Source organism: Ursus maritimus, unplaced genomic scaffold, assembly GCF_017311325.1.
Source record: "Ursus maritimus isolate PB19 unplaced genomic scaffold, ASM1731132v1 scaffold_22, whole genome shotgun sequence".
Classification (NCBI taxonomy): Eukaryota; Metazoa; Chordata; class Mammalia; order Carnivora; family Ursidae; genus Ursus; species Ursus maritimus.
This window is the reverse complement of record NW_024424675.1, coordinates 21,924,269-21,949,096: the sequence shown is the minus strand read 5'-3', so window position 1 is coordinate 21,949,096 and position 24,828 is coordinate 21,924,269. Positions and strand designations below refer to the sequence as shown.

The following is a 24,828-nucleotide window of genomic DNA, read 5'->3' as shown; positions in this document are numbered from 1 at the left end:
ACTTAACTGTTCTGTGCCACTGTTTCCTCTGGAACACTACAGTATATCTTCCTTTTAGTCATTAAGAGGATGAAATGAATGCTTGGCAGCCTGTAAGCTTAACTGTCGCTTTGACTTGAGGTAAGAAGTCTCCAGACTGATGACCTGTTACCCCGAGCAACGAAGAGCTGCTGGATAACACAGGGCAAGAGTCAAGCAAGCTGGCTGGTGAGCCTGAACTTGAGAGAGTAGGGGTCCTGTCTCACCACCTTCACCCCACCCACGCAGGCCTGGTGCCTGGGAGGCAGCCGTAAGCGCTTGCTGACCGCTCTGAATGCAGACTTCTGCAGCAGGCAGAGATTCTTTCCGGCCCTCAATGGCTCCCATCAAACCTAAAGGTCACTGCTTCCTGCTGGAAAACCACATCCTAGTGCCCTTCTCCCCTGGGAGTGGAAAGCAAGGGTTGATAAAACTGACCTTTTCTTCCTGGGGTGGCAGATTTTGGCCTTACGGGCCCTTATCCCTCTAAAGGTCAGCTGGATGGGGTGTGAGCTCAGAGATGATAAAAATAAGCTGAGGTTCCCTTGGCAGGACGGGTTCTGGCATGGGCTTGGAAGTCTTGGTGGCTGTACAAGGTGGAGGCAGGCAGCAGGGGGTGGCGGCAGGGGTGGAAGGGTCCAAAAGAATCCCCACTTGGGGCTGACGTGGCTCAGGGCCGGGCTCTTCCGGCCCTTCAGCAGGTCTGTCCCCCTAGTCCTCTGGGGACCGCAGGACTGCTGGGCGGGGCACCCTCTACAATCTGTTTCCCCTTCTTTCTCACCAAACTGGGAAGAACATGGGCCATGAAGTCAGACAGACCTGGGCTCAAAACCCCCTCTGCCCCCACCAGCTGTGAATCCTAGTGGTCACACGACCCCTCAGAGCCTCACCTTCCCCGAATCCCACCTTCAGACCCTCTGGTTTGGATCCTGATGGAGGTCTGACTCCAAGTTTGTGGCTATAAACAGCTCATGGAAATCCTAACTAAACTGTAGGCTTTTTTTGAGAAAGTATTTCAGAAAACTCACATTTGACTGAAGGAGAAAAATAAATTTAATTTTTGGCACAGCTTTCTAAATAACATGATTAAATTACGCCTTCCTCCCTTTTTGCTAAAATTATGTGCATCTGATTCAGTTCTTTTCCATGTAAAGTTTTCAAAGCCATTTCTCTCATCCCTCCCATTTTTGGTCCATAAGAAATTTTTTACAGGACAGCTCTGACGCTGTGTAGTGAGCGCCCCTTCTGCCCATGGTCATCCGTTGTGTTTATGAGGTCTGATTTTCCCAGGTCAAATACTGTGCTCTAAATTTTATCAAGAAAATGATTCTTCTGTTAAGTTTTAGTCACTAATATATTTCACCATGTGCCATTTCAGTTGATTTTGTTCTATTTCTGTCAATAATTTTTACCAGTTAAAATTATGAATTAGTTAAAAGACAGTGACAAAATACATCGGGTTCTCTGAGGTGGCGGTTGGGCCACAGGGAGGCCTGGAAATCTCAAGCCTCTCACAGATCCAGGGGTGGGATGGACGAGAATTGGGGGGGGGGGCGATTGTAATCTGCATGGGGAAGGAGGGGTCCCAGTGCCTGGAAGCGACTACCCCCACCCCACCCCACCCCACCCAGATCCATCAGATAGAGAGGTCTGCCCTTTGAGGCTGGGTCTGCCACCATCTTGCTACGTCCGAGTCACTCAGGTCGATTCTCCGGGCCTTCATTTTTTAGGATAGGGGGCTGGACTGAAATTCTTGTAAGACGGCCAGGACAAGATTTTATGGTAAAGGGCAGGTAGAGTTGAAGACAACACTGAACTCAGTCCCAGCTGTGGGACCTTGGACCAGAAGCACGTCACGGTGTGCTGGGCACTGTGCTCCGGGCATGCTATAGCCGTGGCTCACCAGATCCTTCCACGCCCCAGTGAGGAGGTGCTCGTAGTGTCTCCATTTTACAGAACTGATGCTCAGAGGGCTTGAGAAGCTTACACAAATTACAGAGCTGGCAGAGCCAGGCCTTGGTCCCAGGGCCAGCTGTCTCTTAAACCGACGCTCGAGCACCACGCGGCCCTGCCAGCGTGCCCAGAGCAACAAGGCCAAGCTCAACTGGCTTTCGATGTCTCTTGTGAGCAGGCCCGGCGCTTCCTCTCTTCCTCTCGCTCTGACTACTGCAGAAAGATCCCGACTGCGCCTTCACTGCACACAGACCTTCTAGCTCCTGGCTTCCCCCTCTCCTTCGTGCCTCTTCCAGGTTTCCCACCCTTCAAAGCTGACTTTAAGCTGTGTTCCTTCCTTCTGGGAACCTCCCTGGTCTGCTGGCTACCTCATGGTCAGCGGTTCTCAACCTGACACTGGACCACCTCAAGCGGCCAGATGGAAACACCGGGGACACTATTGCAGTCACAAGCTGGGGGGGACTGGGGACGCAACTCCCATTTAGTAAGCAGGGCCAGGGAATGCCAAATGTTTATAACGCATGGAGAACTGGCCTGTCCACGGCGCTAACAGCAACACCCCGAGGGTCCCCGGCTGCAGTCCTTTATCCCCACTGAACACACACAAGCATGTGGCCGTCCCAGCAGGGTGGCAGTGGGAAGATGGCTCTGGGGCCACTTCGACCTGGGTTTGAATCTTGGCTCTGCTGCTTATCCATTGTGCGATCCTAGCAAATTTCTTAATCTCTTTGAGCTTCAGTTTGCAAAGTTAACAGGATTAAAAGCAAAAGCTAACCTCCTGAAGTTACCTGGCAGGTTAGCACAGGAAGTAATAGTAACAATGACAGTTAACAGTTATTAGACACATTAGGTGCCAGATACTGGGCTAAAAGCTTTCCCCCATGACCCACAAGGAAGGTTTGATTATTTTCCTCCACGTTCTGCTGAGGAAATTGAGGCCAGAGATATTAAGTGACTTGCCCGAAGTCACTGGGCTATTAAGTAGCAGAGTCTGGATTCAAATTCAGGTCATCAAATTCCAGAGGCTGCACACCTAACTTCTCACTATACTCACTGCCTCGCTCTCATTAGGAAATAAGCTCATGCGCGAGAAGCCAGGCTGAGCGCTTGGTGCCCAGCAGCCTACGACACCTGGCAGGTGGCACTGGTACTCCCCATCTCAGCACCGCGACAAATAACTTTCCCAACAACCGTGGTGGAGGAACACCCACTGGATACTCTTATCAGTCCTTGTGAGGAAACTGCGTCCCACAGAGGCTACGGTTCTTGTTCTAGGTCGTCCACGGTGTACCACAGGGGAAAGATGCCCTCGTGTTTTACAGCCAGGATTCAAACCTGGCTCTGAATGACGCCAAAGGTCATGTTCTCATCCAAGACCCTGTACTGGCTCCTGAGAAAGCTGCTTCAAATGTTGCAGAGATGCCTTCTGACCTGATGGTGTGGGACAGGGCCAGGATCCCCAGCACGAAGAAATACATGGACAGCAAGAGGTTGATGTACTCCTGGGAGAATATCTGAGGCAGAAATAAAAAAAAAGAAACAGGAAGTCAGGGTTGCCAGTGGCTATGAGGAAACCAGAGTCCCCGCTTCTCTTCTGGAGGTTGGTCTCATCCCTCTGGAGCTAGGGAACGGTGGCAGGAAGACTCTCAGACAGCGCTAGGGGCCTTCTAGCTTCTGTGGCTACAGAAGAAAAGGGAGGGACCTCAGGCCCCCGGAAGCGCACCCAAAGGAGTCTGTGTATTTGTGCCTGGTGGCTCCACCATCTGCAGACACGCAATATGGCGTCTGTGCTCAGAGGCCTGGCATGGAATCATGGGGGAGGACAGTCCTGAGTGCGGCGTCCCAAGGGAGCCATCTGAACCTCAGAATGCACTCTTCCAAGGTTCCTTCTCCCTGCTCAAAAATCTAGGGAGCCCATTACACCAAGGCCCGAAGCATGCTACTTATAAGCCGATTGTGCCCTGCCCCATCGTCCACACGACGTTCTTCTGGAGGACTCTTCCCATGGTGATGGCTGGAAGCTGTAACAGCAGGCCCTGCCTTCTGCTTCTCGGTCTTACTGTCAAGTGAAACTGGGAAATGTTCTCTCTCGAGGTACTCTAAAGCCACCTGTCACTGCTGTGAATTCTGGACTCTGGGGAAGGCCCCGTCATCTCCCTCTGCATTCACCCTCTCCTGAGTTTGCTTTCCTGTGGGTCTCCGGCTGGGAGGGAACCACGTGCTGTGGTATGGGGCACAGGGCACTCTCAAGGAGGCTGTTACAGAATCTCTTTAAACGCCTGTCTGCCCACGTTGCTCTCACAAGCTCAAGGCCCACACCCTCATGTGGGCCTCAGGCCCTGCCATGGCCGCTGCAGACCTTCTCAGCTGTGGCTCACAACACGCTGGTCGTCCTTCTACATGCTGGGGCCACACTAGCCTTTCTGCAGGGCCGTGTCTGTGTCACAGCCCCGCCACAGGCAGCCGGCCTGTGCACACGCTCTTCTGCTGCCCGGGACATTCTTTCCTCAGCTAGGCCGCCCTTCTTTCTTCACCTCTCAGCTCGGAGCAGCTCTCCTTGATACAGCCACCCCTCGTTAATTCAGCTTACACATACTGACTGCCTACTACGTGCACGGCATTGTGGGAACCACTGGGGATACAGCAAGGAATACGGCATAAAAGTCCTTGCCCTCATGGAGTTTATGCGCCAGCGAGGAAGAAGGAATCTCAAAAGAAACAAATATGCAATATATTGTCAAGTGGTGATGGGTGCTCAGAAGAAAAGCAAAGCCGGGCAAGGAGACAGAGGAGAGGAGAGCTTCTCTTTTAGACGGGTGGCCAGTGAAAGCCTCCCAATGGGAAGATACTCACCTCGTTGAGGAATAGAACCTTAATGAAGTAAGGGAGCCGCTGTGAAAATATTTGAGGGCGAGAGCATTTGGGGCAGAGGGAAGGGTGAGTGCAAAGGTCCTGAGGTGGGTATGTTGCTTATGTGTGTGAGGAATAGTCAGGGCCTGTGAGCCTAGAGCTGAGAGTAAGGGGATGGTGTCAGGAGATGAGGCTGGGAAGGTTAAGAGGGAGAGAGAGATCCTACAGGGCCATGAGAAAAACTAGATTCCTCCGGGTGAGACAGGCGGTACTGGAGGCCAAGGGCAAGGGTGTGACGTGATTGGATGGCCTGAGGGGATCCCCGTGCTGCTGTGTGGAAGCAGACAGCCCAGTAAGGAGGGTAGTGCAGAGTCTGGAGGATAGAGGATGTTGCCCTCGGCTGGAAGATGGGAAGAGCAGGGAGGACGGAACGCAGGGTTTGCGGCTGGCCGAGCAGTGAGGTAGATGGAGGTGTTGCTGTCGGAGGTGGGGTAGGGCAGGAGCGGGGGTTCATGCTGGCTGGGGGCTCTTCTGTGCTTTCCTGGTGCTACACCTCGCCTCTCTGGCACTTTCCAGGACTGTAACTTCACATTTATCATGTGACTGACTGGTGTCCATCTCCACCAATTAACAAGAAACTCCTTGAGGGCAGGGGTGGTCAGTTGTTTTTCTCACTCTGGGCCTTGTACACAGCAGGCACTCAGTAAATGTTTGCAGAATGAATGGATGAGCAAAGCAGTGGCCTAGAATGTGACTACCGTAAGAAAAAGCCCTATGAACACATTTCGCAGGCATGGGGGCCACGTTTTACGAAGTGTGGTGGACCTCTCGGTAGCGTTCCTTCCACGTGGGCCCTTGGGAAGATCTCTCTGGCTGCAACTTAGAGCCAGCAGCTGGCTTGACTGTGTGGCCTATGAACTGTGCGCCAAGTCTCGCCAAGTCTGGCTTGCTTTGTGCTGTAGCTGCTAGAAACTCAGAGCCACACCGGTATTCGAGTCTCTCCGACAAGAGTACATGTCTTTCACTTTAGAGCCTGGGCTCAGGGTATGGTCCTCACCCAAGGCTTCGTTTTATCCTACTTTAATTTTCTCTTTCACTCCAATTTCTTCCTTTAATTCTTTTACTTATACTGCTGCGTATAATTTTTATAAGCTGTCTCAAAGCAATCAGTTTTGAATGAGGTGGGCTAAGGTAAATTTCAGGGTGTTGAGAAATGTCCCACCTGGGGGGAGAGGAGGAAAGGGGCTGAGGGATACCGCCGTTCGGCAAACCAATCAACAAGCCGCCCGCCTGGAGTCTGGGAGGAATCTGTCGGCTGTGTGGTCCAGGTAGCCTCTTCTCAGAAATCTCAGTGTGGACCCTCTAGAGACAGAGGCAAGAGGTATGCGGTGTCCTCTGGCGCAAGGCAGGCAGGGGCTTACCTGCCTGGAGAAGGGGACAGGCTGAGCATCCAGTGCCTTCAAGAAAAATGCTCATACCCTCCACTGCCAGAAACTTCTTTCTGAGGGAACCTAACTGAAGGAATGAATCCTAAGTACTGAAAATGTTGGAAGGCCTTGAGGCAAGGGCCTGGGTATGTATCCCTGGCAGTCAGCACAGCGCAGACCTGAGACATATCTGCCAAAAGCCAAGTTGGAGGCAATGGGCTAGATGTACAGACGGCCACAGATCTCAAAAGTACGGGGGGGAGAAAAAGCAGACAGATGTACTGCACAGCTCTATCTATGGAGGCTGGACTCTCAGCAGACACAGATATGCTCATACCATACGTTTTACAAGGAGACACACATCTGAAGACAAAGCCAACGCATCAGAGCAGGTGCTTCTCGTGGAGACGGAAATGAAGGTGGGAGATGAAGGCGGGCACTAGGGGTGAAGGGGCACCTGGCATGGACTGATGATGGTGTGCTATGAACCAGAGCATGGAATAAATTCAACTCTTCACCCAAGGTTCAGGGGAAAAAAAAATCAGTGCATACCTAACGTTATCTGACGCACTCTCATTTGTAAGAGTAAAAGTTGAGATGACTTCTGTTTAAAATGAGGGAGATGCTGGAGGTGAGCTGTGGTCAATCTGCCCTTGGGGGGATTCTGAAGCCACTAAGAAGTGTAGTTCTGATCCAACAATGAGGGAGTGATGGGACAGGAAACAGGTGTTATATTATGCTGTGACTCGCTCACAGACCGGTAAAAGTAAGGAATTCTGACGCTACTCAATGCCTGTGAGAGTGCAGGGCAGCCTGCCAACTCCCAACTATCAGGGCAAATGGAAACGGGTGCCACCTTTCGTGGGGATTTGGTACTATCTGTTCAAATTACAAACGGAGATGTTATGTGACCTGGTCCTCCTACTGCAGGTACACTTGAAGATACGGGCCCAGGCAAGACACCGTGCCCGGTGCTCGCGGCAGCACTGCTGTGATATTCCGGCACTAGGCAGCCCTCAGGGCACAGCCATGGAACAGGGCCACAGGCAGGTGTTAAGAAGAACGAGGCAGACGTGAGTGCGTCAATATAAAACATAGCTCTCCGGTAAAAATCCTGTATCTCATACATATATTTGTTTTTAAATATTAACATAAATGTAGATCTATGCATAAGACTCACAAGAAACTACACTGGGGAGAAGATTATGGCTCATTTACACCCTGCCTGAGATTGAAAACGTTTTTTTCTGCCATCTACCTGTGTTTTTAACATGTGAATTCAAGTCGTCCTTGAGGGCTTTTCAGTGCCCAGGGAAAAAGCGCTTGTGAGGCACGAGTGCAAAACGAAAGACACAACACTATAGCTAGAATAAGACTATAATTATGTGAAAAGCATGCTTATTAAAACCCTGAAAGGAGACATGCCCAAACGTTAATAGTGATTGTTACCTTTGTATTATTTTTCCCCACTTTGAGATCTTCCCCTCCCTTTAATTTTTTTGCATATCTTACTTTCATAATCAGAAAATAGTACGTGTTATATTAAAAAAAAAAAGAAAAGCTTCAGAAGAGTTTGCAGTAACATGAGAGAATGCTTATGATGTTATTAATGGGGAGTGAAAGCAGCAGCTACAAAACTGAGTACGCCACGTGGCCACAGCTACAGAGAAACCATGCACCGGGAGAGCAGCGCAAGGACACACCTCCAAAGGGAACCTGTGATTGTCTCTGGTAGTGGGGTTTTGGATCACTGCTGTTTTCCCCTTTTTACTTTTCTGTGCTTTCCACGTTTTCAACACTGAGCCTGTGTAACTTTTATTGGGAAAATAAACCTCGGTAAATTAAAAAAAAAAAGGCAATTAGTATGGTAGAGGCGTACTGGAGACACAAGCTAGACCCCATCCCAGCATAAACAGTACAACGCAACCAAAACTGTATCATGAAAACGAAACAAAAAAGCCAGGTGGAAAGAGTCCCGAATGCCATCGGTGGTTATCTCTGTGTAGTCGGTCTAGAGGTGAATTATTAGGACTTTTTTCCCCCCCTTGCTCTTTATTTTCTACAAATGAACATGCATATCTCCTGTGATGGGAAAAATAAAACAAAACAAAATAAAGTTACTGAAACCAAATGACACAACAGGTGGCAAAGGACTTACTTTGAAAAAGAGATAGAGCCCCAAGAGCGTGCAGCTGGCGATGATGGGGAACCGGGCAGCGTCCCGGCTGGTGATCGTCTCAGGCATGTCCGAGGCGTTCTAGAGCAGATAAAAAAGGGGACTGTGATTAGGGGTGCGGTTCTGGCCTCTAGGCGCTGGAGCTCACTCATCTGCCCCTCCACATCCTCCTGACCCCAGGCTTTGGCAGCGTGGTCCCCTCTGCCCATCCCGGGGGAGATGCTCCATCTGCCGTTCTGCCACTGGGGCCATGTGGACCCCGAGAGCGCACATGGGGCAGATCTGGAGAGAAGAGCGAGGGCAGAGGCAGTTACAGCATGTAATAACTGAGAGAAAACCCTGGAAACTGTGCAACAGGGTAGCCCTAGACCTCACGAGAACCATTCCCAGTTTCCTTATGGATTAGCTACCAGGTAAGCATGATGAATTTGTTATCCAGTAAGTATGAGTAGACACAAACCACCAACGGATAAAACTGACAGCAACGTAAACTACATGGGAAGACACCGACCGCAAGGAGAAGCAAATCCTGACAAAACGTACACGTAAGAAATCCGACTGGGAAAACCGAATCTGGTAAGAGTAAAAGCCACAATTACATCCACAATGGCAGATGCTATAGTTGGCGACAATGTGCTTTGGGTGAAGACATGACAGAGGATAAATATTTACATGAAAAAACCTGAATGTAGTCAAAATAATTTCAGCACTTTAAAAAAGGAAAAAACTGGGAGTGGAGCGACAGCACAGCATAGGGATTTCATCAACTTCATAGAATTCCTGCCAGAGAACTTTCTAATGAGAACCCATCCATGGTAGTATAATTCTGGTTTGAATTTATATTAAAAAACACAGAGATGAAAGCTTTCGAGATCATCACGCTCTCGCCATGCTTTCTCTGCTACGCAGAATCCTTAGTCATCAAGGACCTGGTCAATGCCACTGCCATGAAGCATTCCCAGATTTCCCACTGGGCTAAGCCTACTCTCCCACTGCAATTCCCCCTGTGTTTTATAGGTCTATTCTATTTATATCCTAGCTACCAGAGGTCCTGGTAATGACAGATGAGACTTCTGCTCCAGTCAAAGTGAAGCTCTCTCCACAGGCTCATCACAATGCCTGAGGGTCCACCATCACGACGTCTGTCCTGTGAATAAGGCACCAGCATCCCTGCCCATGTTCAGCGGCAGAGCCTCATTAATTTTTTTGGCTCACAGCTGCCTCTTGAAAACCAACAGGACAAGACATGCTAAAGGGGAAGCTGCCGGGAGAGGGCAGATTTCGGGTCAGGCAGACCTTCTGCCCAAGGATGGAAGGAAAATTGCAGAACGGGAAGGAGATGGGGGCAGAGAGCAGTAAGCCCATGAAGTGGCCACGAAATGGAGCTGGGGCGGGGAGCTGGGATGGGCACACACTGTTGGCTTTAGTACAAACTGGTCCAGCCTTTTGGGGAGGGCAACTCAGCAGGTGCATCAAACTGTAATTTGCACATGCCCAAGGACACAGAGAAGGTTCACAGAGCAGGCACCACAGAGAGCTCTTAGTCACAGGCAAAAATGTTCATCCTCACTCTTGATAAGAGAAGTTCAAGTTGAAGTACACTGAGATTTCAGTTCTTGTCTATCAGAAGAGCAAAAGTCCCCACACCGGGTAACAGACTGAGCTGGTCAGGCTACGGGGAAACAGGTGCTGACCCTTGGTACCTTCAGGAAGGTAAACTGGTCTTCCTGCAGAGAGCATGTTGACAATATTTGTCAAAATCACAAGTGCATATACCTTTGACCAAGAGATTCCACTTCAGGGAATTTTTCCTAAGATAAAATTCACACATGTGCAAATGATACACGTAAAGTATAAACAAGGTCCTCGGTGCTCTATTAATGGCTTGCTGGGTGACCGAGGCAAATGCTTTGCTCTCGGAGTCTCGGTTTACTCATCTGTCAAACAAGATTACAATCTCTAGCTTTATTTACCTCTAAAAGGGCCAAGAGACTTCAACCAAAGGAGATATGGGATGCGAAACAGCCTGGCAGATAATAAAGTACCGTGGCGAACCCCAACATATGCCTGACTGAGGTGGCTGGGAGGGAGCCCCTCCTTGCTGGAGTACCCAGGGTGACTCTGCTGGGAGGAAGGGGTGGGGCAGGTGAGCAGTACTGACGCACAGAGGCAGGGTTCTCTCCCTCCTTCTCCTCCAGCCCTGGGTTTTTGCTTTCGGCAGCAGTGTGCTGTGGGGCTTGGGAAAATTTCTCCACCCCTCTGTGTACCTCCACAAATTCAATGTATGTCCCGTGTAGCAGGAACAGAGGCACAAATGCTAAGTTAGACAGCTGTTAATCTCAAAGAGTCCACAGGGAGGCCGGCCAAGACCCTGACATGTAAACCGAAGCTCACGATACAGCGTGACAAGTGACCAAATAAGACATATGCTGCTGTGATACCCAGTATGTGCGCCCAGTGGGTGGGAGAGGGCCGTGATGTCGGAAAGCCCAGCCCGACCTCCAGCTCTGCCTCTTCCCGGCCGTGGGGCCCAGGAATGTTATTCTCTCTCTCTGAGCCTCAATCTCAACTGTATGACGAGTTTCAGCATTCTACTAATTTTTTTTTTAAAAGATTTTATTTATTTGAGAGAGAGAGAGTGCACGCACACAGGGGGCGGGAGAGACAGCGGGAGAGGGAGAAGCAGACTCACCACTGATCGGGGAGCCCGCTGTGGGGCTTGATCCTAGGATGCTGAGATCATGACCTGAGTTGAAGGCAGACGCTTAACCAACTGAGCCACCCAGGCGCCCCAGGATTCTATGACTTTTGCATTGGAAATACTAGTGTTGTGCCTTGAGCTGTCACACAAGCTGTCTAGACTCTGTATTATTGTTAGTAGTAGTAGTAGGAATAGTATGTATATGGGAATCAGAAGCAAGCAGGTGGCACTTCGGCAAAGCCTTGAAGGCCAAGCACAGGTTCTGGTAGGGGTAGGGGGCAGGTACACACGGAGTTGAGGAATTTGCTCCGTGTACAAGGAAGGGAAACCCGAGGCAGAGGGACCTGCAGGTTCAGAGCACATGGAACTCTGGCCTCACCTACAAATCAGTGTTATGGCTCATTTCCACATATTCCTTTCAACTCAGCCCTGTATCCTGGGTGGGAAGAGGCTTAAAATTACTTGATGACAAGCTAAGGTTGGACACACGTCCCACTATACAAAAGACTCTGGTCTCCTCTGTGGATGACTGTGTAAATATCCATGCTGCAATGCTGAGTCAGAATGGGAGACTGGAAATCCGACAGGAACAGTAATATGGGTAACATTTACGGAGGGCGTTCTATGTGCCAACCCCTGTCCTACGTGCTATACATGATTTCATCCTCACAAAAACTCTACAAAGCAGATATTTTAAGACCTCCACTTTACAGACAGGAAACTGAGGCTCAGGGAGGTGAAGTAACTTGCTTAAGGTCACAGAGCTGGTGAATGACGGAACTAGGATTCAAATGGAGGCAGTCTGGTTCCAGTGTCCCAACTCTTAGCCACTACTTCCTAGATGACCTCTACCTTTCCTACCTGGAAAGTTCTGCTGGCAAGTTGTGGCAAGATGCTCAGGGAACCTGTGACAATGAAACAATTAACCTTTGGGGCACCTCGGTGGCTCAGTCAGTTAAGAATCCGACGCTTGGTTTTGGCTCAGGTCATAACTTCAAGGTTGTGAGATAGAGCCCCACGTCGGGCTCTGCACTGGGCATGGAGCTGGCTTGGGATTCTCTCTCTCACTCTGCTCCTCCCCCCACAAACAAACAACTCCAAACAGTTAATCTTTGTCGTTACAAAAATACAAAAAATTGTTTGGATTCTAAATGCAGTAGCTCCCAAAACGCAAAACATAATTGTATGTGTGTGTGTGTGTGTGTGTGTGTGTGTGTGTGGAGCTGACACAAAGAGCAGAAATAAATTTAGCTTCCAGTGACATTCTGGATGTTCAGTTATCAGGGCGGAAGCAAAAGCAGCAAGGGAAGACAGATGCCCAGCCTCAAGTCACTGGCTCGGCCCGAGCTCTGGGAGTACTGCTTCCAGGCCGTGCCCTAGAAATGACCTGGGACTTGTGGACCATTCTGTTACTCTGTCACCCCAGCTGGAGACCCCAGGGTCTCCTCTTCTTTCCACCACATTCACTCACTCACCTCACCATGACTCTGCTTCCTAAGCATTTCTAGAACTAACCCCCCACTCCAATCCTGTGCCCCACTGCAGTCTTCATCATGACCCCCTCACCAGCCTCCTTCCTGTTCTCCCTCCCGCCCATCACTGACTCTACCAGGAGCTCTTTCTGAAGCCCAGACCTGACTGTATCACACACCTGGCTCAGAAAGCCCTGGAGACTGGGCTACTGCGCAGCCATTACACAGGAATTGAGGTCACTGCTGGTGGGGGTATAAACTTATACAACCGTGAGGGTGCATAATTTGGTAAGTGCCATCTACACCAAACATGCACATAGCCTTTGACCCAGCAAATTAATTTCAAAACAAACACCTACAAATACAGACAAATGTGAAGTAACAAACATATAAGGAGATTAATTTCAGCACGGTTTGTAATAGCAAAAGACTGACACTCGTCTAAACACCCCGTGGAGGACTCTAAATCAGAGGTTCGCACACGAGCACACAGAAGAATTGTCAGGAGGACTTGTGAAAACAGACTGCCAGGCCCACCTGGAGTTTCTAATTCCGACCCCTGCCGCTGCAGGCCCAGCGACCACACTTTGAGAGCCAGTGCTCTAAACAAACCGTGGGACACAGGTAGGGTACCACAGAGCTGTTCAAGAACGCGGCCGCTCCGTACGTACTGGTGTGTCTGGTCTCTACCATATATTTGATGGAAAAAGCAAGATGCAAAAAAGAGAGTATTTGTAACAAAATGTAAGTTACACTGAAAAAATGGGAAAGCATATGCTTATTTATTTGTGAAGGCACAGAATTTCTTGGCTGGGTATCCAGAAACAGGTAACAGGTGCTGCTTCTTGGGAGGGAAATCGGGTAGCTGGGTGGGATGGAGGCTTTCACAATGCCCTCTGCACCTCTGGAACTCTATACCATAGGCATGCATTACCTCCTCTCCCCGTCATAAAATAATGAGGCAGATCTGCAGGTACTGACAGGAAAATGACCAAGACAGTGTTAAAGAAAAAAAAAAAAGGGGCGCCTGGGTGGCACAGCGGTTAAGCGCCTGCCTTCGGCTCAGGGCGTGATCCCGGCGTTCCGGGATCGAGTCCCACATCAGGCTCCTCCGCTACGAGCCTGCTTCTTCCTCTCCCGCTCCCCCTGCTTGTGTTCCCTCTCTCGCTGGCTGTCTCTCTCTCTCTGTCGAATAAATAAATAAAAAATCTTTAAAAAAAAAAAAAAAAGAAAAAAAAATCAAATTGCAGAGCGGTATGTACTGTAAAATCCCAGTTACAAAAATAAATCTATATTTGTGTATACACACAGGCACACACACGTTCATATATACACAGAAAAAGCTCTGGAAGGTTCCACACCAAAGAGCTAACTGGGTTCCTTCAAGGAGTGGTGCTGAGGAGGCTTTTCCTTTATACTTCTGCATGGCTTGGATTTTTTTTTCCCTACAGGTGCAAGCGTGTGGTCATTTTCTAACTATGAAGATGAACTATTGTGTTGTCTTCAGGATTCTGTCCTGCAGAAAGGCTGCAGGCTGCCTGAATACCTTCCTGTTATGGCCTCCAAGGCCCTGCCCCGGGGCTCCCATCATACTGCTCGCTGCCTCCCTGAATGCACCCTGCGATGCCATGCCTCCCTCTCTCCTGTTTCGCCTGCAGAACTTTCGCCCATCCGTGCAAAGGCAGCTGTGGCCTCCTCTGGAAGGCATATCAGGATTCGGTTTAGTCGGCTGCTCACACATCTGTTTCTCCGTGGGGCACTGAGCTCTGGGAGGGCAGGGCCTGGCTTTCTTCGTCCCAGCACCCCTGGTACCCAGCCCAGGGCCTGGCACAGAGCAGAAGCCCAGTCCAGTTGGCTGAGGGGCTCCTCTGATTTACAGGCCAAGGGCCTTTGAAGTAATCTGATCCCCAGCTATTGCTTGGGCTGGGATTTGCTCCCTTCTGGGAACACAGGTCTCTGACAGGTATGGGCACACCTCTAAGACTGCTCCTCCCATGGCTACTTCTTCCCAACACACTCCTGGATGCTCCACCTTCTTCTCCCCATGATTTCATAATTTGCCCTGCCTGTTATGGACAACTTGGCTCCTGGGAGAATTCTGTCCTCACGTGCCCTCTCAGCTGGCTTTACGGTCTAACACTGGTGGGAAATCAAAACTCCTGGGCCCCCACACTAACTTTTCTCTCCTTGCCACGTGACCAGGGAAACATGACTCAGGGTAGAAAAAGGGAGTCGTTTGGTTTGTTTTTTTTCCCGAGGCCCAAATGCCACTTGTGTGGGTCTATAGAGGTACCTGTATCAAGGACAGCCCTGGACGAGGCCTAGAAACACCTAGTTCCGCCCCTTATTGGCAGAGAGATCATGAGTAGTCATTTCTTTGACTCTCAGTTTCTTTCTCCGTGTGACACGGAAAATAAAACTGGATCCATCTGTAACACTCAGTTGCTGGGAGAATCAAAGACGGGGAAGGCTTTGTAAATTTCAGAACATCCTGGTTACTGGTGGTGGGGCCGGCCGCCTGCAGTTTCACGCAGCTTGCAGGAGATGGTGGGGCAGGGATTTAGAGGCTACAGTGGATTGAAGGCTCCCTTCTGTGCACACCCGCTCCCGCCACACCAGATCTTCCACCAACTCCAAAACTGTCTTTTTTTTTTTTTTTTTTTAAGGATTTATTTGACAGAGAGAAGGAGAAAGAGAAAGAAAGTGCATGAGCAGGAAGGGCAGAGAGGGAGAGAGACTCCCAAGCAGACTCCAAACTCAGCACAAAACCAGATGCAGGGCTCGATCTCAAAACCCCGCGATCACGACCTCAACAGAAACCAAAAGTCAGATGTTTAACCGACTGTGCCATCCAGGCGCCCCTCTCCTAAACTGTCTTGTACCGCGGCTTACCTGGTTTCTTCTGCCTGGAATGTCTTCTGGCTGAAATTCTACCTCTGCATCAAGGCTCAAGCCCATCTCCAGCACAAAGCCTCTCTGCCCTGCCTCAGCTGTGCTCAAACTTTCTCCCTAAACCCCACAACACTACTACACTGCAATCACACAGCTAGTTATTCCTCTCTGCCCAGGCACCTAAAAGTCCTAGGTGACAGGGCTCTGACCCACTCATTTTTGCAGCCGCCCCCCCCTCCCCGAAAACAGTGGAGGTTCAGGAAATTCTGTTGTTGGTAAAATGTTTTCTTAAGAGACTAGTGATCCTTGCGTAGAAGACACCAAGGAGAATCACTCAGTTTTGGGAGCCCCTCAGAACAAGCTGCGCAGTTTATGCCATGCTGTCTTGACTTCCTTTGTCCTCGTCTATTTCAGAACCTCCCCCTGCATCAAGTGTTTGCCAAAAAGTCATGCAGGCAGGTTGACGGCCACCTGAACTCTTCTCAGAAGAGGCAGAATGGGAAGGCAAACAGGGCCATCTAAGCCTTACCTGACTATTCTTTGTGTCTGCCCATAAAAGGAGCCAACAGAGAGTTCTCTGATCTTGGGTAAGGAAGGTGGCAGATTTCAAGTTGGGTAATCTTTTGAAAACCTGCACTTGAGCAGTTTCAAAAGTGGCAGCTGCTTTGTGGACCTGCCCTCTTCGGGTGAGACAGCTTCCGCTTAGGTTCAGCTTCAGGTTTGGGTGGGGGAGGAGCTACAGATTAGGAAGGGAGAGGGTGCCAGGAAGTGAGAAGCCATTGGTGCAAGGGGCTGGAGAGGGCTTAATATAGGGAAGAAGATGGAGGAAGAAGATGATGGGGTCCTCTTTGGTGTCCAATGGGACATATGTTGAGAAAGGTCAGGAATGGGTCTGCTAGTCTCCAAAGACAGGCCAACAGCAGCTCAGTTGCTCGGCAGGTGAGCCCAATCTGGTGGCGGGACTGTCTTAGGAAGCACAGGGAGAAAAGCTACTTTGAGGTAGGGTCGGGGTCTGGGGTAGAAACAGGGTGAGGAGTTGGGAAGAGGCAGGGTCTGGGCTCAGGCTAGGACAGGTCCAAGACTGGGACTGTCTACCAATGAGGGAGAGAGAACCAGCCAAAGAAGGGGTCTAAGCTTGGTTAAAAAGAGAGGCACTATGGTGCCGGGTTCTGAGGGGCTGGCTGAGTGAAACTGGTCTGAGAAGTGAAGCAAAAAACTGGGGCCTGAGCTGCGGTTATATCCTTGGGTTAATTTTTTCGAAGTGGTGCAAGGGCCTGATTTGAGATTCTAGAAGAGCACACTACAGGTCACAGATTCCAGTCAGACAGGTGTCACAGTTTCAGGATGGGTCTGGATGCTAGAATTTGCCCTAGGGTGGATGAGGCAGGATTCCCAATGGAGGAATGACAGGGGATTGTACCATTCAGTTGTCAGAGCCAGCGCCCCATCAGGTACAGATGGGGTTGACCTGGAGCCCAGGAGGAGGTGTCCCATATGGGACGAGCAGCCAGAGCAGAGGGTGGGGCCGGCCTGGCTGGGTCCAGTAGAATCAGAACAATACACTGCCCGAATCGTAATGTGAGGCTGACAGTGTTTGCAGCATGATGGACAGAGGGAGGGATGTGTGGAAGCCAACGGGGGTGGAAGCCGGTCCCTATCAGAGAAGGTGTCAGATCCCGGAGCACGTAAGGCCAGCTCCCGGATGTGGGCTCGGGGTGGGGAAGTGGTGGTGATCCATGCCGGGAAGGGTCAGCGTCTGGGGAGAGGAGGTGTCTGTCCCGCCTACGGCCGGCGGGAGGAGGGTCCGCGTCAGTCGTGGTCCGGGTGGGAGATGGAAAGCGCGCGCGGTTTTGTCTCCGAGCCTACCTTGCCGCGGGCGCAGCGCACGGAGCGCAGGGCCCCGAAGAAGATGGGCAGCAGCGCCATGAGCAGGAGGCTGCCGTAGGCCAGCGCGATGCCCTCGGGCGTGGAAGGCGGCCGGGTCGTGCCGTTGGCTGCGCCGCCTGCCTCGGCGCTGCCGTTGTGCGGGTCGCTGAGGGCCGAGTCCATGGCGACGCTGCGCTCGGGGTCCAACTCCAGCTCCGGCCGCCGCAGCAGAGTCGCAGACGGGAGGACGGGCGCTGCGGGAAAAGCCACGTTCCCTTAAAGAAACAGGAAGTGACGTGCCTCCCTCGCCGGTCCGCGCCGCGCACGCGTGCGCGTTCACGTCTCCCCGCCCGCGCGCCCTCTAATGGTAGCGGAGGGCCGGGCGACCAGTTGCTAAGCAACTCGCGATTGGTCGGGAAAGGAACTCTGAACCACTGTGCTGCGCATCCACCCCGAGGGAGACCCGAGGATCCCACGCCCCAGTCCTAGCCTACTTCCTCAATTCCAGGCTGTTCCGCTCCCCACAAGTCTTCACCCTAATAACTAAGAATTTGTTCATTCATGCATGATCCATCCAATATTTAATTGTTCCTTCGCTCCTTAAATAGTTGACTATCCCATCACATGCCGGACGCTCCCCTAGGCTCTGGGAACACGGGGAAGAACAATACAGGCAAAAGTCCGTCCCTATACTCGTGAAGCTTGCATTTTTAGTGCGGTGGTAGGGGAAGGTGTTGGGAAGACAATAAAATGATAATAAATAAAATATGAAGTCTGTAGGATATTCGTGTGTACTTATGTATTACACAGTATGTTAATGGACATAAATAATTCAGAGAGAACTCCCTCTCTAGGAATCTAGTTCACTTCTGCATTTGGCTTGGGCCAGGGTGGTTCCTGTCAGTTCCACAGGACGAAAATCAGGTGGTTGGCTCTGCAGATGAACAGTACTGTTGGCACTTCCAGTGTATGTGTGTCTAGGGCTGAGGAGAAGGTGTGGGTAGGAGTAACCTGAACTTGGGTGCAGACCACGCTGTCTGGGGCTCCTGGCTATGCAACTGCTACCCAAGTTAAAAGCTGCAGAAAGTATGTGGCAGGCAAACTGAGAAATTTGCACAAGTGCAGACATGTAGCACTGGAGAAACTTTGGGCCAAGGAGTGGGGAAAAACGCATGCTCTCCAGGAACCCAGGAAGTAAGTCAACCTGAAACCAGGAAAGGAAGATCCATTCCCTTCTGATGTCCCTTTAATACACTGTAGTGAAAAAAGCTTAACTATGTCGGTTGGAAAAGGAGAAATACTTAGAAGGCCCAGCTCCATTAGTACAGAGCAGGTACAAAGAGTGGATTTAGAGCTGAGAAGCAGTAAGTTGCTAAATGACACAGATGGTATAAAATCACATGGTCTGGTCCAAGCTTGACAGGTGGTGAGGTGGGGTTGGAGCATGGGGCTCATGGTGAGGGCAGACAAAGGGAAGGAGTCAGACTACAAGAGTTTTGTTTTGTTTTTGTTTTTAGAAGGTGGGGATGGAGGGAGAGGGAGAGAGAATCTTAAGCAGGTTGCACACCCAGCAAGGAGCCCAAGACAGTCCTCCATGCAGGGCTTGATCTCACAACCCTGAGATCATGACCTGAGCCAAAATCAAGAGTCGAGATGCTTAACTGACTGAGCCACCCAGGTGCCCCCAAACAAACCTATTATTCAAACTCTTATAGTCTGAGGCAACCGGGTGGCTCAGTTGGTTAAGCGTCTGACTCTTGATCTCAGCTCAGTTCTCAGTCTCAGGGTCATGAGTTCAAGCCCTCCATGGTGGGCATGGAGCTTACATTAAAAAAAAAAAAAGTTGTTTGTCTAGTATGTGCCAGGCACTGAGCTAGCAACTTCATGTGTGTGTAGGTGTGTGTGTGTGTCTCTGTGTGTGATTTATCTCTGTAATGCTAGTAAGAGATGATTGGTCCCATTTTACAGATAAGGAAACTGAGCCTTGCAGAGGTAGGCTAAACTAGCCAGCCCAGGTTACTCAGCCAGAAGTGGAACGGAGACTCTTGAACTCCGGTCTGTGGGACTCCGCAGCCTTTGCTCTTTGCAACATTCCGGATACACAGGAGGGTCTGGAGTTTGCACCAGAATAACTGAGTTCTGAGCAGATGGCGTACAGTTTCAGGCTGTGTTTTTCAATAAGCCAGGCATGACCTGAATGGATGGATGAAGGCAGTGTGCCTGATGAATTCATCCATCAATAATTCAGGCCACAGAATTTGCCCAGCAACCAGGCCTCCTCATCTGAGAGTACATGACTGGAAATTGGATACACCCCTGCTTCCCCCTAGGCTGAGCATTTGATTTAGTTTGTTCTAGGGCAGATCTGGCCATCTCTCTTTACTCTCCAGAGTGGGAGATTGTGAGTATGACCCAGGGGACTAGGGGGGGACCCAAGTTCAGAAAGCTCCTATCAAGGCTTCTGGAGGGTTGGATTTCCGGCTTGGAGCAGACCTGTCTTGATATTGTCTGAAGACAGGGGTGAGAGTCTGCAGGTGGGTGTCCTGAGGCTGTATCTGCTGAAACCTCCTCTATGGGGTTACTTTCCCAGAGGATATCTGAACTGGAGGTCAAGAACAGAGCTTGTTCAGAGCCTGGGATAGTTAAATTACCAAATACTTGTTCCAGAGAAGGCTGCGGCCCCATTCTCCTGTTCACTCGTTCCTGTATCTAGTCACTGTGAATGGATTTCAGATAGTCCAACTTTTTTCTCATATATGCTCACACACGTACTCACCCACACTTACGCATACTATTAAACGTTTAGTTGTTTCCAAAATAACAAGCAAAGATCACGAATGGATGCTGAAACTGTTGTAAGGGTGAGGAACAGGTTAGCCATACAGTCTTAGAGCGGCCCTCTACAGGTTACCTACTAACTACAAAAGGAAGAAGTTTCCTTCGTGATGGAGTGACAAAATGGGATGGGATGGGATGGGATAAAATGACCAGATGTGCTGTGATGTGTGGGACACATCGTCTGTGCGGTCCTCATGCCAAACATGTTTGACCCACATCTACTCAGGAAGGAACATCAGAAAAAGTCAGAAAAATTATAGACTGGAATATTCTACAAGACAACTAGCCTGGCGTCTTCAAAAATGTCTGCGCCGCCGTGAAGAAAAACTCCATGGGGGTGTTGCGGTTGAAAGGAGACAAGCGAGAAGTACCATCTGTGATTGGATTCTGGGTCATAACCTTTTTAAATAGGCTGTAAAGAAAATTTTCAGATAAATGAGGACATTTGGATATGGATTGTTTGGGTGTGACTGTATTGTGATTGTAGGACCTTGCTCATCAACATAGGTGCCCAGGTTAGCCCCATCAGTATCACCTGGGTGCCCGGAAGCTAGGCAGAATCTCTGCCCCACCCCAGACCTACTGGATCTCCCACTGACCCACAGGCACACGGCCCGAGAAATGCTGGTGTGGGAGACTCTCCTTATTTGTGGGTGGCACATGTCTGCCTAGGGCCCAGGTGGTCCCACATTCTTGATCCTTGTGAGAGAATGGGCAGGAAAGCAGGAAAACTGTATAAATATTCACTGTTCTCATTATCTGCCGAGGACACAGGGCCCTCACACGTATGTGCTCGATAAATGTTTGTATATGAGTAGGTGAACATATTGGTCTCTCCATCTAACCTTCACTTTCTCACCCCACAATCCCCCAGAGCTTGAGTCGAACGTCAGCTCCATGTTAGGTTCCAATGTCGGGGAACCCCAAGGAACCCCTGTATTTCTAGCAGGGCGGAGCTGGCATGAGTGCCTGGGGGGTTTTACTAAGATCAAAACAAAACAGGGAGAAACACTTTTGGTGCCTCCATACCTCCTTGCCTTAGGGCTGGAATCCTCATTTGGGGAAATCTTTCTGGAGGCCCAAATTGCTCATGGGAATTATTTTCAGCTTCACGATCTTAGAGAAATTCTCACACAGGTCTCTTAGGGGACATATCCAAGGATTTCCAGCAGTGCTTGTTATTTTTCTTGGTAGCAGTAAGTTAGGGCAAACTTAGGTGTGTGTCACTGGGGAAAGGATGGACAAGACGTGCTGGAGGTAGACTGTGGGATGCTGGACAGCGGCGGAAGCAACAATCTGAGCATGCTCAGCGGGGGTGATGCTGCCTCCTGGTTTGGGGAGGACAGTCGTGCTCTACGCCTTTTGCCCTGGCTGGATTAAGAGAACCCCTTGCACTCTCAAAAGGGTACTGGTTGGGATGATAATGTATGGTCACTTTCATGGGCCAAGTGGAAGCAGAGCCTGAGATAAGGATTCTTGTTTAAGTGATTCCGAGGGGGAGTGTTCTTGGGAGGAAGGGTCTGAGGGAATGCGGGAGATAAAAGGCTAAGTGAGGAGCTGGTCCCCGTTCACTATGACCCCAAGGACAGCTCTGGGGCACAGACCTCACCACAGAATTGTTCCTGCTTTGAGGCCAGACCTCGTGTACCCTGTACCTGTCAGTCACTGGCCACAGTCTAGGAGTCCAGGGGCGAGGTGCCCTGGCTCGTTGGCTCCCGTGTGACCAAGGGCAATTCTCCAGAGAAGGTGGTCATCGTGAATGGCTTTCAGGCAACACTCTCAGTAGCTGGGGGCTGGGCCACTATGTCTGGTAAAGGGCATGTGGGTGAGGCACCAAATGCCTTCCTTATAATCCCCCTAACCTTCAACAACATGTATAGAACTTTAAAATGTGGAGCTGAGCATTAAGAAATGTGTGATATGATTTGCATAAGTTAAAAGTACATGTCACATAACAACATTGAAAACCTAATAAGAATATTTACATATTAAAGAATATACATTAAGCACATTAGAATGGTTCTATAGAGGGATGGGAATGAGAGTGGGAACTGGGGATTAAAACAACAACAACAGGGGCTGGCTCTGTTGAAAGAGAATGGGACTCTTGATCTCGGGGGCATGAGTTCGAGCCCCACATTGGGTGCGGAGATTACTAAAAATAAATAAACTTTGAACAACAACAACAAAATCTATGTAAGTAAAATAAAACAGGGGCTTTGCAGAAAATGGTGAAGATAGTCTGCCATGAAGGAATGAGCACAATGAACTCATCCCTCTGCTTCTGAGATTTAAAAAAAGAAAATACACGGGGTGCATGGCTACCTCGGTGGAGCATGTGACTCTTGATCTCTGGGTCGTGAGTTCAAGCCCCACGTTGGGCATGGAGCCTACTGAAAAGAGAGAAAAAAAAAAGAAAATACAAGATCTTCGAAGACTTTGAGAAACAACTGTCATTTCAGAGTTCCCTTTGTTCTTTGTTCGGCTGGGGGCAGAGGCTGGATTTGCAAAAGGAATGACAAGCGCCCTTCTGACAGTGGGTTGGGTTCTTTGGTTGGCAAGGGCTGAAAGCCCGGCTGGAAGCACTTTAGGTAAAGGTGGGACTGCTTGGCCCTTGAACTCCAAGGAAATCGTAAATAACTGAATCACTGGGCAACTGGCAGGACCCACAGGGACAGAGCTGAGCCTGTTACCCCGAGCAACCAGGGCATCTATGCTGCCGGATTCTCTCTGTGCTCATCTCTGTGTACTGTCTTTATTCTCTTCCACAGCAAACCCGTGTGCTACAAATGGCACCCTCCTGAGCTGACTTACCATGTAATGATTTGCCTCAGGAACCCGGAGGCTCTTGGGTTCATGAACCCTCTTGGTTCAGGGTGGTTATGGTGTCTAGCTCCACTGTCCAAAGGCCTCTGGGGTGGGTGAGACTTCCATTACACAGTCTGAGTCGGGGGTCAGTGAGGATTTCCGTAATCACCAGCCAAGCCCAAGCCCTAGGATGTTGGAATGATGAAATGTTGAGTCACAGGCTGTTAACATCCCAACGTGCTCAGGGTGAAAGTGTTATCGGCTTGGCATTGGTACTTTTCCTAGGGAAGGCATGATGCGTGTGTCGAATATGGAAAGATACCATTACAATCTGCATGAGCTGAATGGGAGACCCTAAGAGCCCTGGCTGGCAAGTGCGGAAGAAACAGAAATGGCAAATCTGCTTTGCATTAGAAATGAAAGGAGGGAGAGAACGAGATAAACAGAGACGAAGGGAAGGGGCGGGTGGAGGAAGGAGAGGAACCAGCGAAATGGCCTGAGTCCAAGACACCATGTGGCGAGAGAGGAAAATTCCCAAAGGTGGCACGGAGTGTCTATCAGGGATTTCCCTGTTGGGCTCAATACTGAACAGAGCGAGGGGCTACCAACCGAGGAGAAAGACTTTGGAATCAGAGGATAGCATGAGAGCTCCGGCTGCTGAGTGGGAAATGGCTAGAATGGCTAGAACAAGAGAAATAGACCGAAGAAGAGATGGTGTGGCTTTGGCCAGGCTGGGCTGGTGGACATGGAGACACGTGGGTGTGATTAAGATATACTCAGGAAATCTCTTGAGTTAGGATTTTATTTAGAAAATAGAATCAACAAGACTCCTGGATGGGGTATAAGGGAGGAGGAGAAACGGAGTCTTGCATTTCTGAACTGAGCTACTGGATGGATAATGTGGCCATTAACGGAGAGAAGGAAGATTTTGGGGGGCCAAGTGTCCTCTTTCAATCTGGTATTCTGTTCTTTGGGAGGCAGCTGCTTCCCTTGTGCTAGTGTCGTCTTCTGCCAGCAGAGGGCAGCCTAGGCCAATAAACAGACTCTGTACTGGGCTCTCCCAGCCGGTCCTAGGGAAAGCCGTTGCCTGGCTTACGGAAAAGCAGTAGGTCTGCTCTGAGGCTTAAATCCAGCCTTTGACTTCGAGGGCAATCCAGACACAGAAATCTGGGCTGTCCATGTCCAAGGCTGCTGGACAATCCAGGCTGCGTCATTGCTTCCAAGCTATTTCAATAGCTTTCTAATTCATCTCCTGGAGACCCCTCTGCGTCTTATCTCTTTGCTTGAAACCCTTCAATGGTCCCCCTGCTCTCATGGTAATCTCATTCTCCTCACCGTGGCCTTCAAGGCCCCACATGCACTGCCCCAGCCAAGATGTTTAGCTCGTCCATTATTACTTCCCTCTTTCACATCTAGCTCTTTTCTGCCTCAGGTCCTTTGCATAGGCTGTTCCTTCCTTCCTGGTCTTCTCTCTTCCCAATTTTCTTTTTCTTTTCTTTTCTTTTCTTTTCTTTTCTTTTCTTTTCTTTTTTTTCTTTTCTTCTTTTCTTTTCTTTTCTCTCTCTCTTTTTTTTAACGTAGGCTCCACGCCCAGCACAGAGCCCAACACGCAGCTTGAAGTCACGATCTGAGCTGAGATCACAAGTTGGACGCTTAACCGACTGAGCCACCCATGTGCCCCTCTCTCCTGGATTTTTTAGCTCCTTCTCACTAGTCTTAGCTTAAACTTTACCTTACATTCTTTATCTCAGCATCTTAAAAAAAATCCTCATAGCACATAACACTGCAGTGGGTAATGTGCTAGGTACCAGGATAATTTGATAAATC

At 49.9% G+C, this 24,828-nt stretch overlaps 1 protein-coding gene across 7 annotated transcripts in view; it reads right to left on the bottom strand.

Annotated features, from left to right (window-relative positions):
- HM13 (histocompatibility minor 13) overlaps positions 1-17,665 on the bottom strand; it is a 39,443-nt gene extending 21,778 nt beyond the window's left edge. For 2 of the 7 annotated variants that reach the window (XR_005836911.1, XM_040638119.1), the window contains exons 1-3: positions 17,356-17,665; positions 8,407-8,505; positions 3,403-3,485 (exon numbers count right to left, since the gene is read on the bottom strand). Coding sequence is in view for 5 of the 7 variants with exons in the window: in XM_040638119.1 (XP_040494053.1) it covers positions 3,403-3,485; positions 8,407-8,505; positions 17,356-17,538 (365 nt within the window). In the remaining 2 variants the exon portion in view is untranslated. The remainder of the gene's footprint in view (positions 1-3,402; positions 3,486-8,406; positions 8,506-17,355) is intronic. The other 5 variants (XR_005836912.1, XM_008703394.2, XM_040638120.1 and 2 more) reach the window with 4 other exon arrangements.
- Between the last annotated feature and the right edge of the window lie 7,163 nt (positions 17,666-24,828).